The sequence below is a fragment of the Penaeus vannamei genome, chromosome 6 (assembly GCF_042767895.1).
Source record: "Penaeus vannamei isolate JL-2024 chromosome 6, ASM4276789v1, whole genome shotgun sequence".
NCBI lineage: Eukaryota > Metazoa > Arthropoda > Malacostraca > Decapoda > Penaeidae > Penaeus > Penaeus vannamei.
The window spans coordinates 4155355-4172854 of NC_091554.1; the positions used below are offsets into that span (position 1 = coordinate 4155355).

Sequence of the window (17500 nt, forward strand, 5' to 3'; positions counted from 1 at the left end):
GCTAGTCCTAAACTTTTCTCAGTGATAGCACCCTAAACTCCTAGTTATTTCTGTGGCATCCTTTTCTTTACCCTCCCCCCCATCCCCAAATCTCATAAATTCATATCCTTGTCCAAGATAATACTTCAGATAGGAAACACCAGACTAAGTCCTCTGCTGACATGAATCTATAGAGGGAAGAAAGGGAAAGTAAAAATTTTCTCATATAAAATTACCATTTCCTAACTATGCTGATTAATGACAGTTTTTGAAAATGTAATAAATTATTACAGATTTTCAAAAATAAATTAATAATTCATGGATAAAATTAAACCCTTGTGTATGCCAAGTTTGATTATATCCAATTTCTTTGTTCCATTTTCATAGCTTCATTTTATTCTGTGGACATTTTATCCCATATTTCCTTTTTTCCCCTCACACACTGTTGTGTGTAACCTGTAGCTACCCAGCCACTCAGCATTCTGAATAAAACATGGAATGATAATAATAAAAAAAAAAAGAGCTTTAATTAGCCTTGCCACCTAACCAATGTACCATATCTTTATTTCATCTAGTTTAACATGCAGCCGCTGGGGATGGTGTATACATACATACTATGCCCACTGAGTTTAATCTATGAATTGTTCTTACACATAGATGGCTCTAAAAGCACTAAGACACCAATGAGCCAATTGAAAGTATTACCTGTCTCACCTGTTTACCCTTTTCCTTGATTTTTTAAAATATTTCCTTGCATCTTATATTGCTATTAGTAATGTCAATAACACTATTATAATTATAATATAATAAAAATAGCAATCAAAAAAAGAAAAAGAAAGAAAAAAAGCAATGGCCATATACATTGTACTGGGCAAACTAAGTTATCAGATGAACGAATTTTGCAGGTACAATTCTCTCTTTTAAGAAACAGTTCTTGCAAATTGAAAATGAAATAAATAAACAAATAAAAACTAGACACTCATTAAGAGCAAAACTTTGCCTGAATAGAGAAAAACTAATGTAATGGTCTTGAGAACAAGTGAAATACTATCAAGTATTTAATCAAGAAAGCCTTGTTTCACTGATGTAAAACATTTTGGTATCGAATGCAATTCACTGTAGTTTTAGTTCACAATAACCACCAATATCAATAAAACTTGGACAGCACTGAGTATATTGGATTGGTTCCTTTTCTGTAGAAACAGATTGTTGTCCTTTGACAGAACACCAGCAGGCACACAGGTTTCAGGGCTGTTTTGGGACTACAGAATTTTTCATGATCAAGCTACAGCTGCCTGTAGAGACAACCTTATAGACACAAACTGCATTGTCTGACCCATATATATCATAAGGTATCTGATACCAAAATTATTAATATCAGTATCATGGAGCTATACTGAATAGGTTTATCTTTACTGGATGGACACATTAAGCAAGGACATATTATTAAAGATGATATCTTTCTATAGGAAAAAAGTTGCAGTCGATAGTACAAGAAATAATCTGCAGACGTGAACAGTAATCCCACAAATATTGGTCTAGGAAATCCCCACTCACTCCCTGAGTTTACTCAGTGCTCCTGAGTTTCAGCTCTAGGTAGTTTTTCAGATAAGTGGCTCGTAACAGATTGCTATAATTTCAGTATCCCTCTCAATTTCTGGTATCCAAATATATAGAATCTACTGCGTGGAAACCCTCTAAACCACCATATTCACATTATTCACAGCAAGAGAGAGTGTCAGACAGACTTGGTACGCCGGTTATACTCTCTCTCCTGCCATGAATAAGTGGAGGATTCTCAGTGTTTCACTGCGGTGGCTGGAATGCAAAGGGTGTATTGGGCTGTGCTCCCTGCATTAGACAATATAGGGATCGATTCTCTGTACGTCTTTCTTATTTTACCTGACAATTTCCCTGATACTGTTAGTACCCCCCCTGGTATTTGGGCCAAGACTATTCCTAATGGGGGTGTTTCTGCACAATAATTTCAATATATTTGTAATCTAGAGAGTGAGAGAAATTCATTGATACCAAAATCATCCATTACGAGCCAATACTCTGAAAAATTACCCAGCTCTCTTCTCCAGCTGAGGTGAAGATAATGATAGCCAGAGGATGTTGGTGGGCAGAGCACCCTATTGCAAAATACAGAATCTGCAGCTTTTATACAGCCCTATTAAACTGTCGATGGGTATGTCAATGGATATGTCACCAAAGAAATGTCTAAGAAATCATAAATCAACTGATTCCATCTACCGTTTATCTCGCGCAGTAATATGACCATAAAAGAAAATGCTAATATGATTATACCACGGCCTCTAGAACACTGCACGGAACAATGTAAGAGAACAACATTAGCAATATTTCTACTTTAGGCCTATGTCACTCCTACACATACGGCAGGACTCCCTACATTCATTTCAGCGAACTAATTAAATTTTGAGCAACATTTTGACACCATGTCCTGTAATCCTCTTCTTGAAACCCATCTACCTTTTCAAATACAACAAAACTAAATAAACATGATTAAAAAATCGGTATCATATTGAATACCGTAAGCCGAAGCAGTAAAAAAAAAAATTGACTTACTGATATCTGTCTTCTAAAAACTGTCAAAGGTGTTCTAGTGAAGGAAAATTGTCTGGTCTTCGGTAGAACAGATGTACACCGTCTGATCGTCCCCGAGAAGACAGATATTCGACTAAAGGCACTGAATAAAACGACAGTCATCAAAGAGGTGTTGCTGAAGCAGACGCTGGCAAGGGAAACAGAAACTCGCCGCGTTCGGTTGCGATCGCGGTGGCTTCGACTCTAAATTGTCCTTTTATTTTTACTCGTATGAGGTTTTGCACACTTAGATATTCTTTTTTTTATGTCAATAATCTATCAACATAATTTTAGACATGTATCTAGACTTGCAGGATGTAGAGGATACAGTTTGCAAGGCGACGTCGATTAAGAATCAAAAGATACGGATACATTATTACTACAAAGACAAGTGACTTGAGAGATGCGCAAGAGAGTGCTTGTCATCACACGCGCTATATTCTTATACGTGCGAATTAAGAATTGTTGCTATACTTTAATGGTTACTTGGAAGAGTAAAATTCTTAAACAATCTAAAGCATGTTTAGAATGTTTATTTGTTATTAAATAATAGGAGGATATTGATAATAGCTGAATCACCATGAATGACTTCATTCATAAAGTTATTCAAACTCATGTTTCCAGTACCATATTCATTTTATAATCTTACAAGTTCTTTTTGCTACGATTGCGATGACAAATATTCTGATCGATTAATCTCAAATCATTGTTTTTCTTTATTTCACTAACTTGTTCAAGAGTCCGTTTTTGCAGTGCATAATATATGAAATTTTATGCAATAGCTGATATCACTGCACATTCTTAGTATTTTACAAATGCTAGGGAAAAAGAGAGAGAGAGAGAGAGAGAGAGAGAGAGAGAGAGAGAGAGAGAGAGAGAGAGAGAGAGAGAGAGAGAGAGAGAGAGAGAGAGAGAGAGAGACAGAGAGAAATTGTTATCTAATAACTTTATGACTGAGAGAGAGAGAGAGAGAGAGAGAGAGAGAGAGAGAGAGAGAGAGAGAGAGAGAGAGAGAGAGAGAGAGAGAGAGAGAGAGTGAGAGAGAGAGAGAGATGGGGGGGAGAGGAAGAGAGAGAGAGAGAGAGAGAGAGAGAGAGAGAGAGAATGAGAGAGAGAGAGAGAGAGAGAGAGAGAGAGAGAGAGAGAGAGAGAGAGAGAGAGAGAGAGAGAGAGAGAGAGAGAGAGAGAATAAAAAATTCGCATTAAAAAACTCGATAAGACGAGCAAGAAAAACTAACGTGAAAATGAGACAGATAAGACATAAATAGCTAATATGGCGTGTTTTGTTGTGTCTTTCAATAAGAAAAAAATCGACTGTTGTTTTGTCATACTTGCATCCAGATATTTAAAACCAAGCGCGTTCAAAGGTGTTTTTTCAGACTATACTATGACCAACTGACCGAAAATGCGTTTATTAAGTGTTTAGTTGGTTACAATTGGCTTAAATTTCGTTTACCAAATGATTCGTTAGTTCAAACTTTCATCTATAATAAAAAAAAAAAAAACACCGAAATGTTCTTTACTAGTGTGTGAGAGTGCATAAACATGAACATATCGATGTTTATAATATAGATGAAAGTTTAAACCAACAAAACAACATAATGAACGAATCTTTTGAGGCAATCAGTATACCACTAGCCACGTGGATGGAAAACATTTTTTTGCAATTTCGCGGTGAAGATAAGTGTTATCAGCGATGACAAGGTATAAGAATAGAAATGAATACGCCACTTAATATCTAGACCATTTTTTTTCATTCAGGTTAATATTAAAGTTGTACGTGTACATATATAATATTGATGGTGCGTATGGATTATTTTTTCAAAGAAGCAGTTACGAGAGCATTGAGATTAGATTATATATGATAGAAGTCAGATAAGCAAGTGGTTAAAGAAAAAAAAAATTAGGGAGAGACTGGGGGATAGAAAGAGAAAGAGGAGGGAGAGAGAGAGAAAGAGAAAGAGGAGGGAGAGGGAGAGAGAGAGAGAGAGAGAGAGAGAGAGAGAGAGAGAGAGAGAGAGAGAGAGAGAGAGAGAGAGAGAGAGAGAGAGAGAGAGAGAGAGAGTGAAGGCCATCAACTGAATTGTCATCCTCACCATAATAATTTATCCCGATCGAAATAACTATCTTCTTCAGGACATTTAAGCTCAAATCATTATCTACCTTATTTATACCACTTCACCCCTGCAACCAATTTATGAAATATTTCATAACATCACATACCCAAGATTGTGCTAGCTATACGGGTATGTTCATCATCATTGCTGTTCAGATGAAGATAAAACATATAATAGAAATAGAAATATAATAGAAACCAGATATCATATGTTTTATCTATATAATAGAAACCAGATATCATATGTTTTATTTGAGTATAGTATTCTGTTTTGTGGAATATATCTATAAAAGGGGCTAGCTCCATTTTTTTCTAAGTTTCTGTTTTTTCACGATTTTAAGAAAAAGTGTGAAAAATGTATAATGTAGTTTATCCTTTCCATGAGATAATGTGGATATTCTTTTCCGTTTTTTTTCTCACTAGTTTCAATGTCAGTTTAAGATCATATATATATTTTTTTCTTATAGAATTGGTGGTTTGTCTTGTGTTGTGGTGATTGTAATCATGTTTATAATCATATCATTATAAATAACATCTAGAACAACGAATGTAATTGTTACTACCAAACTAATGATGATATTACTTATTAGTGCTTCTAAGTCATTGTACTTATGATTTACCTAATGAAGCAACCAGTATTTTAGTAACGGCAATCGTTGCTATTGTTGTTCTTACATTTCTATTCATATCTTTATTAGTTATGATCATATTAGCTATCATAATTATCCGTTCCAGCATGAATAGCACTGTAATGCCCCCCTTAGTGTAAAAATGATTTGTCTGGTATAGTTAACAAACATTTATTTTTTTCCGTGAGCATCTAATTCATACTAGATCATCTATATATCTTTTAGCTTTGTTTAGTAATTCCATGATTCGTTGCGTCATATCTCCAGTATCAACAGTTTTATTAACGCCAATATTTATTCCGTATTTGCTTTGTAACTCCATCCCTCGCGGTAAATGGTGGCGCGTGAAGCTTGGCGTTTATCTCCCGTAGAGTTTTGCGCGTCGATTGCCATATTTGTACCTCGTATCATTGACATTCTAACGTTGCTTAGTAAACAGTGCCAGGTCAGTGCTGATCTATATTTTCTTGGCTGTGATTCTAAAGTGTTTTACAGTCAAACACTGTTCGACTTCTATTAAAAGTTTGTTTATTATTTTTGCGAATTGTGTCATAAACAGTTTTTTTTATATCTGCCCAGATCTTCAAAAATATCCATTGCACTTCTAGCTATATAAAGTAGAGAATCCACTGATAACACACGAGTTTCTTATTACTTACGACCTATTCGCATTTTTGTGTTTTCTGACTAAACAATCTTACGATCTCAAGGGCTCGTGGTACATTTTAGACACAAAAAAAGCCAAGAAATAGTACATGCACATACAGTTTATGAGAGCTTTCCGTGAAGGCCGTTTCACCAGCAGACGATTGCGCTGAGTTTAGCCAAGAGCTTTGGCCTGCTTGGGTGCCAACCGCCTGCATGCTCTTGCCATCAACAAACGCTACAGAACAACAAGGAAAAAAAGCCCCTTATATCTTGTATCAAGTGTTACACCTCTCTGAATGCGAGGGTATGGCGATGATGAGAATGTCACGGGTGTATGGCATTTGTACAGTTGTGTAGGATTCCTTTGTGCTTGGATTCTGTAGCAGCTGCGTTCGATTAGCTTCTTGCCGTAGTACATGTTCACTTATATAACGCACGTGTCCTTGCTCGTTCGTTCGTTCTCAGCCAATTATAGTACTTAAAATATAATGCTTCTTTAGTGTGATATGAGGTGCAACATTTGCAAGGTTAATGCAGCAATATACTGCAAGTAATATATCAAACAGGAATGTGGCCATGCAATTATCATACCAGAACGACTGTGCATGGTACTCATAATTGCATTTATAATGATTACCAATCTCTGCTTCTTAATCAGATCATATTAATCTGTGGTGCTTAATTGGGCCAACCTTTGCGTCGGTCTCTTTCTTAATGAGGTTTGGTTCCAATTATACAACAGGTTTAAGTTTTGTAAAAAGAATTTAATGATATAAATAACATTCTCTTACACAATATTTGGACATGTAGAAACATACAAAACGTAAAAATATACATCATACATCTATGTAATCTATACATTTAGGACAGTAAATTGAAGGAAACTGACTGAAATAGGAAACAATATGTAAACTTTAACATTTTCAAGACTTCATGAAAAAATAGACTAGAAACCAAATAAACAGTTAAGGAAAAAAATTCCTTCACAAAGCCTATAAATATTTAAGTTTCAAACAATATAAGGAATGGACTATGAATGCAAAAAAGCAAACGTTTTTTCCAGCCTGTCAGCAATGTCCCTCCCCGTGTTCTAAGGAGAATATTTACAAGAACAATGGAACAGTTGAAAAAAATGAATAAACACAGGCAAGAACACCACTGGGAGGCTAGGCTTTTATAAGTATGACTTGAGACTAGCAGTGGTTGGCGACTAGCTCCGGCTAGTCATAATAGGAAAGAGAGGTAGAGAAGAATCCGCCTTTGGAAATGTTTGTTTGACTAGTTATAAACAAGCATGGAATATATCGTAAAACTATACAAGCTGATCTATATTATGACACTAATAAATAACAATCTCTTTCTCTCTGAGTATAAGGTAGGCTCAGTACCTTTGGTATTCTAGTTCAGTTTCACCAGTATGAGCGAAGAACCTTTGGCTTGATTCACAGCACCATAGACGGGTAGCGGGGGTTGGCGCCCAACCTCTCTCGCGTAACAACCTCAGCTCCTCAAGACCTATATATACTTGAGGTCTCACGGCGGAGACCCCGCAGCAACACAGCAGAGGTTTTTGGAGGCGGAGCAGCCAACCCAGCACACTCGGAACAACCTTGGCCTTCGGCGGCCAGACACTCGACCTCCCCCTCGCCGTCGCCGCCTACAGCAGCAGGCCCTGCGCCACGCCGATGTACGGGTACGGGTGGAAGAAGTTGAAGAGGATGGCGAACATCGTGCACGCCGCGTACACCCCGAGGGCCACCCACCACAGGAGCTGCTCGTGGAGGCGCTGCTCGAAGTTCTTGAGTACGACTAGTCCGAGTGTGAGTCCCGCTAACGCCCCGGTAAGATGCGCCACGTACGACACCGGCAGACCCACCGTCTCGTGCGCGTACCGGTCGTAGATGGCGAAACCAACATCGGCGCTTGCTGTGGAGCGAAGGAAACGGACGTTAGGAAACAGGTCACAAGACTTTAATACAATAGTTTTCGAAGTCAATAAACAGTGAGATATCTTCAGAATAACGGTCAGGTCGAAGGGCGAGTCGCAGCGACACTTACCGACAAAGAAAACGCCGATGAGCCGGAGGATGCCGAACTGCATGTTGTTGTAGTTGATGAGCACGTTGGCGAGGTGCGCCGCCAGGAGGGCGTACACACCTCCCGAGGCGCCCACCAGGTACACGTCGGCGTCGAACACCGACGTGCCGAGGGAGCCCGCAAGCACGCCGGCCAGGTACACCGTGCCGATGCGCGCCGACCCGTGCACCATCTCCAGCGGCAACCCGACCAACAGCTGGACCAGAAGGTTGAATGCTAAGTGAACCCATCTGTCAAAGGAAAGGAAAAAACAGCGTTAGTTGGATGCTCGGCGGATTTTAGAGCGAGGAATCGAAAGCAGGCGCTATTGTTCAGACTTCCGCACAGACGCAGAGGGACATCAACTCACCCAGCATGCAGGAAGGCGTAGAAGAAGAACCGCCAAACGTGATGGCGCTTATCGGGTCTGTAGATGAAGGGCGAGTCGATGGGCACGGGGCCGGCCACGTTCATCTCTCCCGTGATGACTGTGTAGTACGCGAACACGCCCAGCTGTTGGAGAAGAAGAGAACAGGTTAGTCCATCATATCACATCACTTGGAATGCCTAAAGCCTAGTGCAAAAAAAGCAAAGAATTCGTGACATAGTTGTGTGACCCCCGATGGCGCCAGTCCACCAGCTGATGTCATGCAAGAGGACTAGCCCTTGCCAAAGCAGGCGCCACGCCACTAGCTCTACAATTAAGTGCTATTTTATCTACGTCTTTGTGAAGTGTCTTCGAGGTATAAATACAGGTCAGGAGGAGCGCGGCTTCCGCCAGAGGGAACGGTAACGTGTTAATGTTGCTGGGTCATATTTTATCGGCGCTACGCTACAAAACACGTGTCACTGCCAGAAATAAACGCGAATGCAGTTCCTGATGGCGGCTTGAAGGCCCAAAAGGGGACACCGCGGGGCTGCTCCCTTCACCTGACCAGCCCGGCCTCGCCCTGGCCGAAGCCCCCTCGCCCCCCCGCCCACCCTCCCCTACACGGGACAAATTACACAAAACATGGGCGGAAGTGCCACCGGCGGGTTGCAATGGGAGGCGGGTACAGCTGGCACCAAGTGGCTGGCGCCGTCGCCGCCGCCGCCGCTGCTGCCACCATCACCCCACGCGGTAGTCTAGCCACAAGCTTGCGGTCGCTGCCTGAACTTTGTTGAGTGGCCAAGTCTGCTGGGACGCGGAATACCTCGATAAAATCCGACAAGTGCGACGGCGGACTGGCTTTTTGTCGAGCGTGTGGGAGCCCGGGTGCCCAGACACCATCGCGTAGGTGCCAGATCCCCCCCCCCCTTCTCCTCTGCCCGACCTCCCGGCGATGTCCTCGCCGCTCGCCGAAACATGATCTATTACACGCTGTGACGGCGAGGTGACGCAACCGACGGAACGCGGCGCCGCGACGGAAGGCTATAACCCCCCTTTTTAATGCCATTATGGACCAGCACGCGGATCTTCCATCTATAGAACGCTACCTGACATTCTCCCACACCTGAACAACAGTGAACGAAGAGAAGTGGAACGAGACACAAACACGCCCACCCCCGCCCGCCGCCGGTTGACATTTTGTTTGGCACGGTCGTAAAGGCGGGACGTAGACATTTCGCAAGTCTCGACTGTCACTGCGAGAGATAACTAGACCCTTATCGCCACTCGGGAGTTACCTTAAAGGGAGGATCGCTAAGGGGCGCCGAGCGAACGAGAGAGAACGGGAGGGGGGATTTGAAAAGAAAGGCGGGAATGAAAGAGGGAGAGAGAGAAAAACAAAAAAGTTTTCGCGGAGTTAAAATTAGCTCCGTGGCCGTGACACGAACCATTCTCGCTGACAGGTAGATCGTCCGAGAGTTAAAAAAAAAAAAAAAGCCAAACCCTGTTCGATAGAGGACTGCAATTGCAAGAACGTGAACGAGAACGGCCCCGAAGATCACTATAAATACACGCAAGGGGACGAGCGAACGAGTCGAACGAAGTGGAACAGGCTGCTTCGGTGGTCAGCTGAGAGCGGCGCGCAGGCTGGTACCACACCCATCACAGCCCACTTACTACACTTGCCCGCGCCGAGCTCACTTCCGAACGCGAGCTCATACACAACACATTTCTCCCGAAACTTTATGGCTATAGTTGCTTAAGTGGCCAGGCGAGTGAATGTGACTTATCAGCTTTGAGACTTGAATGATCAAACGAGAGCGGGGGGAGGGGGGTAGCGAGACAGGGGGGTGGGGGGGGGGGGATCGCGAGGTTTGTAGGCTAGTGGTTACACGTACAAACAGACACACACACACACACACACCTGTTTAGTGGTGGTCAACACGTGACTCGGCCACGGAACGAGAGTCAAAACTAAGGTAACGGAATTTAGAGCAACATTTTTTTTGATAAATCATTATTTACTACGAACGGATCTGAATGGAAGTCCAAGAGAAGAGGAGGAGAAGGAGGATGAGGAAGAAAAAGGAGGAGAAGGAAGAGGAGAGGAGGAGGAGAAGGAAGAGGAAGGAAAAAGAAGAGAGGAGGAGAAAAGGAAAGAAGGAGAAGGAGGAGGGAGGAGGGAGGAGGGAGGAGGAGGAAGGGGAAAGAGGAGCGTGTCTCGAAGATGTCTGGGATACCCTAAGCGCTTGCCATCTGACGGTCTAGAACGAAGAGTGGGGGGGGCGGGGGGTCGCGTGGGGTCACAAAATAAGATTGGATTCTCGTCATACAAAAAAAAAAAAAAAAAAAGAAAAAAAAAAGATAGCCAACATTAACATTAATCGAAGGACAGGAGAAGCGAAGACCTACTAGAAATAAAAAAACAAAACGGAAGGAAAAAAAAAAAAATTGTCATGTTTTGCCTCCAGCGGGACAACTCGGGGGAGCGTAAGGCTGAGGAGGTCGCGTGCCTCTCCCACCCAGGTGACGGCCAGACGCACGCACACACGCACACGCACGCAGACACACATGCACACGCACGCACACACACGCACACGCACGCAGACACGCACGCACACACACACTAACTACATACACAAGACAATTCCTTCATTTATACACGTACACACACACCCTAAGCTGAATGTACACCCCCTCCCCCCCCACCCCATGCACGCGCAAAACTAGATTCAACAAAGGGGCGATTAAGTGCAAACTCAACACCGGGGGGAATCACGAGAAAGAGCACAGGGGAGGAGGGGGTGTGGGGGTGTGACGGGCGGGGTGTGTGGGAAGGCAAGGGGAGGGGGGGGGGGGAAACGACAGCTGGGTGTAGACGCACAGATCCCTCCCCTCTCCCCCCCTCTCCACCCCCTCCCGCCCCGCGTACCACCTGACGCATAGACACACGTACGTACCACCGGGTGTGAGACTTTGGTATGTTGGATTAACCGCAGCTAGGATAAGATGGGGAGGGATCATGCTGGATAAACCATCGCTGGATTATATGGGGCTACGAGCTAAGCTAGGTATATATTTGGCTTAATTGAAATAATATTTAAAGGGGTAGGGGATAAGGAGGGAGAGAGAGAGAGAGAGAGAGAGAGAGAGAGAGAGAGAGAGAGAGAGAGAGAGAGAGAGAGAGAGAGAGAGAGAGAGAGAGAGAGAGAGAGAGAGAGAGGGAACAAGCATTCTCGCTAAAAAGGGGCGAGAATTTTGTTGGGGAAAGAAAACGAAAAATACGAAAATACGAAGAGAAACAAGTATGGACCAAAATGCCACGAACCCAGGATGCGGATGTGGAACTTTGCTGAGCGGATATGAGGGAGAGCGGGACGGGGGTTGGGGAGGGAGGGGGAGGGAGGAGGGGGTGTACTGTATTTTGTTTTGGGGGAAAGGATGTGGTGGGTCTAGGATGGAGAGACCACGGGGGAGAGGGGGGGGGAGGAGGACCGAGGCCTATGTGATACCCAGTGGCATGATACGAAGGAGGAGTAAAGGGAGAAAAGAGGAGTGAGAGGTAGAGAGAGAGAGAGGGGAAAGGACCGATAACTTAGAAAGAGAGAGACAGAGAGAGAGAGAGAGAGAGAGAGAACCAACACCGGAAACTCGGGGGCGCTGACACTAGCGGGAGCGGACTCTGCCCCAGGGGTGAGGAAAGGTCTCCTGACGATTCGGGAAAAATTATTCTCAACTTATCGCTCAACCATTAACACGCGGCGCCACCATGCATTCAGAGTGCGTGTTCGTCTGCGTCCCCACCCCCTTCTCCTCCCTCCCCTTATCTCCCCATTATCCCCACCCTCGGCGCCGTGGGTGTGTTTGTGCATGAAAAAGAGGAAGGAAGTATGACAGGGTAACGCGAGGGTGAAGGGAGGGAGGGAGGGGGTGAAGGGAGGAGGGTGAAGCCCTTCGGAGACATCTCGTGCGGACCAGGTGATCGGGGGAGGGGGGAGAGGGAGGGAAGGGGGCGCGGGAGACTTGGTGGGCTTCGCTCGATATTCTGTAACTCTCAAATATACCTCGACGCGAGTGTATTCCCGAATCTGATACTGCAGTATAATGACACGCGTCTGACAAGGTGTAATATAACGTGAATGTTTTTTTTTAAGACGTCGCACATACCGTAGTTTGGTGAACAACTATATATATTGGCAAGCGTTTGGCCCCGCACTACAGGTAGGTAGAAGAACCAAAACTGACGAACTGCACCTTAAGAGTAAATATTTGGACTCCTTCTATCGTGGCCCGGATGAAACCCCCCACTATAGCTACTGCCGGCGGCCTTTCATACCCCTTCCGAGAAATCTACCTATATTTAGGTAACAGCGACAGCAGACTGGGCTAGCGAGAATTTAGATATGAAGCAAAAAGATACATATCGAGCAATCTACACACGGAAGCACGAATCAATATCGGGCTAATCACATAAATAGCCGCTGGTAATGAAGCGAGGGTTTGTTTACATTCGGTAACTAAGCAACGGTCAGCTGATTCTAGACAGGCAAATCACGGAATCGATGGGTGCACTTTATTCCGGCAAATTAATTACCAACGACGCTGCCAAAATATAAAATGCTACTATACACTGACCCCTAAACCCAGCACCAATGACCTGACCTCTGAATGAAAGTGACCTCACAAATTACACCAACAGTGTGAAAAAAAAACTTGATAAAAGAAAATAAATAAAAAAAAAACTATCCTATACGTCTATATCATACAAAACATGGAAATAAATATATATTCAACTAGGAGACTTATCGGTACTGACCTGTATGAGCGTGACAGCGATAACGAAGAGCGGAGGAGGCCAGCACTTGTAGTGATCTGCATAGTACTTCCTGTCCCGCTCCTCCGTCAGAAATTCGTCGGCGATTAAACGCACCATTCTGGAAAAAAAGAGAGATAACACATTAGGATTAGAAAATAATAATAACACAGGAGGAAACACGATAGCCAGTCAATCCATGTCATTCACGCGACCTACCGTATGAAGTGACGACATAATCTCAAACTGGCTAGCAACCTTCGCTCGCAGTGACGTAACACACAAAACGGATACATACAATAATACATAATTTTCTTCTAACAAACACTAACACACGATAGCACATGTTTCTATCCCTCAAGTGAGTCAGAGACTAGAGGGTGCCAAACCTTACAAGGTAGCTCAGAGCCAGGCATACCATGAGTGCCAACAGGAATGCAAAATGTCAAAAGCATATAACTATAGATTATGATGACAACAACATGCTATTTTGCAAACGCGGAAGATACGAAATTCAACCCTACATCCCCTTAATCTACACGAAGCCTTAAATGAATCCCCTACCATGTTAAAAATAGGAGAAAATTGATCGAATGGGGTTGGTAGCCCTGGATAGACCCTAGGTTGCGTGCATTTGTGCGCTACTGAATGGCATGTCACCTTTTCCCAAATTACTGAAGTCACGAACCTAACAACACCCACATCCACACAAATCATATGCCTATCTATACCACCTACTACACATACAAACCCATACACGATCTAAAAAAATCCCAATAAACTGGAATCCAAAGAAAAACTTACTTGTTAAATATCGGGGGTTCGTGTAATAGGAGATGAAAATCGTTCTCAGAGCTGACTTGTCGGTCGCGATGATGAACAGCACATTTGAACGAGCGACTTCTCTTCCCACTCATCTGGAACAAGGAAATTAACACATTTAGATCGTTTGCCAATACACAAAATATACAAAAAAAGGAAAGTACATTACTTGTTTTAGTACATGAACCAAACTTGTTACTGGCATGGATACATGAAAATTATAAGCTGTCGTTCAATCTTGTTTGAGACCTGTCGAAGTTACCAGTGCAATAACGCTGAGCCAGATATTATATCAAACAATTTAACTCCTCAAATAGTGAAATAAGGTTCCAAGAAAGTTTTTTTAAACACTCAAATACCAATGTAAGTCTGTTCAAACACCAGGCCAGCAAGTGTTAGTCTCCACCATTGCTAAAAATAGTATGGAAACCCCAAGTAAAATTATCACATCACACCTTCTTTCTATCAAGTGTAACGGGATAAAATTGGATAAACGGGCGAAATCGTGTTTGATAACATAAGACAACACAAAATCGACTTACCTAGTGAATCCATCGATATATTTGCTTCAGTATTTTTCTAATTAACTCGTTCGCATAGTCGAAATTCGTAAGGAGTTATTATCGCAAGTTAGGTATAGAGTCGATAGTCGTGTGCAAAGTCCATTCCTGGCATAACCACATAACAACGAAAGACGACAACAAAAAATAAACTGTGATAAACTTAACAAGAGGAAAGAAAGGGCAATACGTCTTCACTCCACCACAACCAAACACCAACTGAGCCTATTTTCGAGCCGTGGCTGCGAGCATCGTCTCTCGGGATAACTTTTCCGTAATTGCTATTACTATTACGCTATCAACACTATTATAGATGGAATTGAACTTGTAAATATAAAAATTATTTATATTCCTAAATTTCACTGAGTAAACACTTCGAATAGTACGAATAATGAACTTAATAGTATTCGTAATGGCCAGACTATACGGTCGTATGGTTAATAATTAGAATTATTATTATTCTATTAATCTAATATGGACTTTGCACTAACTAGCATTCAGTTAATCTCGAATTGTCGATGCAAACACAAAGAAAAGGGTGTCAAGGATTTCAACACGTGCTGTGCGAATAAGGTCTATGCACTGCACCACTGAACGAGACAAGACGTGCTTACGTTATGAACGAACTGGATCACTAATTCACTCGCGACTGTAACAAGTATACACGAATGCGTCTATTCCACAAAAATATAAAATTCGAAATATATGAGATATATATATACTACTTTACGTACAGGGATATATATATATATATATATATATATATATATATATATATATATATATATATATATAAACCCTGTAATAGTATATATGTAACATACTTATCCCATATATATTAAAGAATATATATATCCTAAGAAGGCACAACAAACATATACTTACACACTGTTCACTGGCGATGTATCGATGTCTTTGGCTAATCCAAGTAAAATTTCACCAATAAACTTTTCACACTTTCCACACTAAAACACTTTATAAAAATCTCTCCACACACTGGTAAGATTCACTGACACACAAGCACTGAAGATCAAAGACAAGAATAATAATAATCCAACAGCGACGATGTCTTGTAAAGCGCACCCAAGGACTAGAGTGAGGGGTGTACGGAGCGAGAGCGTGCGTGTGTGCTCTCGTCGCTCTCCGTGAGTCTACTGATCTGAGAGTGGCTAGGACGGAGTAGTCATTATGGCCGACAGCGACATGACACGTGCGAGGAGAGACGGGGGGAGGAGCGGGGAGGAAGAGAGAGAGGGGGGAGGAACGGAGGGAGGGCGAAGGAGGAAGGAGGAAGGAGAGAGGAAGGGTGAGAAGGATAGTGATCGAGGCGCGTGTTTGAACTTGGAGAAAGTGGTATTGTGATAAGTTTGCGTTTGGTGGTGTAAGAGTGAAGGCCAGTGTGAGTATATGGAATGGAGGCAACCAAATATTCTTTTGTTATCTCAGGCATATTAACCATATATATTTTTTGCGATTTTGGTTTATGAATAACTTTTATACGTATAATATTCAGTTAAGAAACGTATTTCACAAAGAGGGTATTGCCGGTGGGACCAAAACGTTTGTATCCGTACGAATGACGACTCAACAAATACAAATACGGTTATTGAAACTCTCCCGAAGAGAAATTTATATTCTGAATGTAAACAAATTCACGCGCATCGCAATTTTACACGAAATCATATGCAATTTATACCATCGACCTCGGGAATATTTTGCTTAAAAACGCTTATTATGTATATTGGAAGAGATAATACGAAACGGTACCTAAAAATATGCTACCTTTACAGGGCATCAACACCAGAAATATGAGGGCAGTGTGTGGCAACAGTGTCGTGGGTGGTCAGTCGAGGTCACAGCCAGCCAGGGTTGTCTCGCTCTCTCCCTCCCAGTTACCACCCTGACGTCGAGAGGGGAGGTGCGCGCTCTCTCGCTCCTGCTCCTGGCCGCTCGAGTCCCCGCTCTCTCTCTCTCTCTCTCTCTCTCTCTCTCTCTCTCTCTCTCTCTCTCTCTCTCTCTCTCTCTCTCTCTCTCTCTCTCTCTCTCTCTCTCTCTCTCTCTCTCTCTCTCTCTCTCTCTCTCTCTCTCTCTCTCTTAAATGAACATTAGCATCTCTTTGTCTTTTGTAGTAAATTCCTAATAAGGTTTACATATTCTCATCGTTGAGAACACTTAGCGACTCCGAAACCTTTTGCTAAATATACTCCGACCAAACTTACATACTTCACTCACATTAACCAATAAAGATAAACATCAAAACACGAAAAAATAAAGATACAGATACTAAATAAAAAAAAAAGTTCATGAATGACGGCGAAATATATTGTTATCATAAATATTAGCGCAAGTTCAAACGCACTTCCCGTTCGCTGGCTGATGGCTTCGTCACCACAGCGTCCCATCCGGTCCTCTGTGACGCGAACGAACACGCCCATTTCACATACGGGAAGGTCTTTCACATCCATGAATAAATATCACTGTCTATTCATTAACGTTAAAATTCATTCATGAAACGACATTCATCAAAAAAATAACAATAGTAATAATGATAATGGTAATGATAATGGTAATGATAATGATAATGATAATGATAATGATAATGATGATGATAATAATGATAATGATAATGATAATTAATGGTAATGGTAATGATAATGATAATGATAATGATAATGATAATGATAATGATAATGATAATGGTAATGGTAATGGTAATGGTAATGGTAATGGTAATGGTAATGGTAATGGTAATGATAATGATAATGATAATGATAATAATAATGATAAATGATAATAATAATGATAAATGATAATAATAATGATAATGATAATAATAATGATAATAATAACAATAATAATAATGATAATAATAACAATAATAAT

The 17500-nt window shown here is 42.1% G+C and overlaps 2 protein-coding genes across 2 annotated transcripts in view; both read right to left on the reverse strand.

The window, feature by feature from the left end:
• The window catches only part of LOC113824454 (thimet oligopeptidase), a 17337-nt gene extending 14554 nt beyond the window's left edge, over window positions 1-2783 (reverse strand). The window contains exon 1 of the mRNA XM_027377195.2: window positions 2569-2783. Within this exon, the coding sequence (XP_027232996.1) occupies window positions 2569-2709 (141 nt within the window). The 5' untranslated portion in view covers window positions 2710-2783. The remainder of the gene's footprint in view (window positions 1-2568) is intronic.
• Window positions 2784-6733: 3950 nt separating this feature from the next.
• LOC113824451 (stem cell tumor) overlaps window positions 6734-17500 on the reverse strand; it is a 470266-nt gene continuing 459499 nt past the window's right edge. Inside the window, exons 4-8 of the mRNA XM_070122574.1 lie at window positions 14040-14152; window positions 13239-13356; window positions 8426-8568; window positions 8038-8306; window positions 6734-7905 (exon numbers count right to left, since the gene is read on the reverse strand). Of these exons, the coding sequence (XP_069978675.1) occupies window positions 7637-7905; window positions 8038-8306; window positions 8426-8568; window positions 13239-13356; window positions 14040-14152 (912 nt within the window). The 3' untranslated portion in view covers window positions 6734-7636. The remainder of the gene's footprint in view (window positions 7906-8037; window positions 8307-8425; window positions 8569-13238; window positions 13357-14039; window positions 14153-17500) is intronic.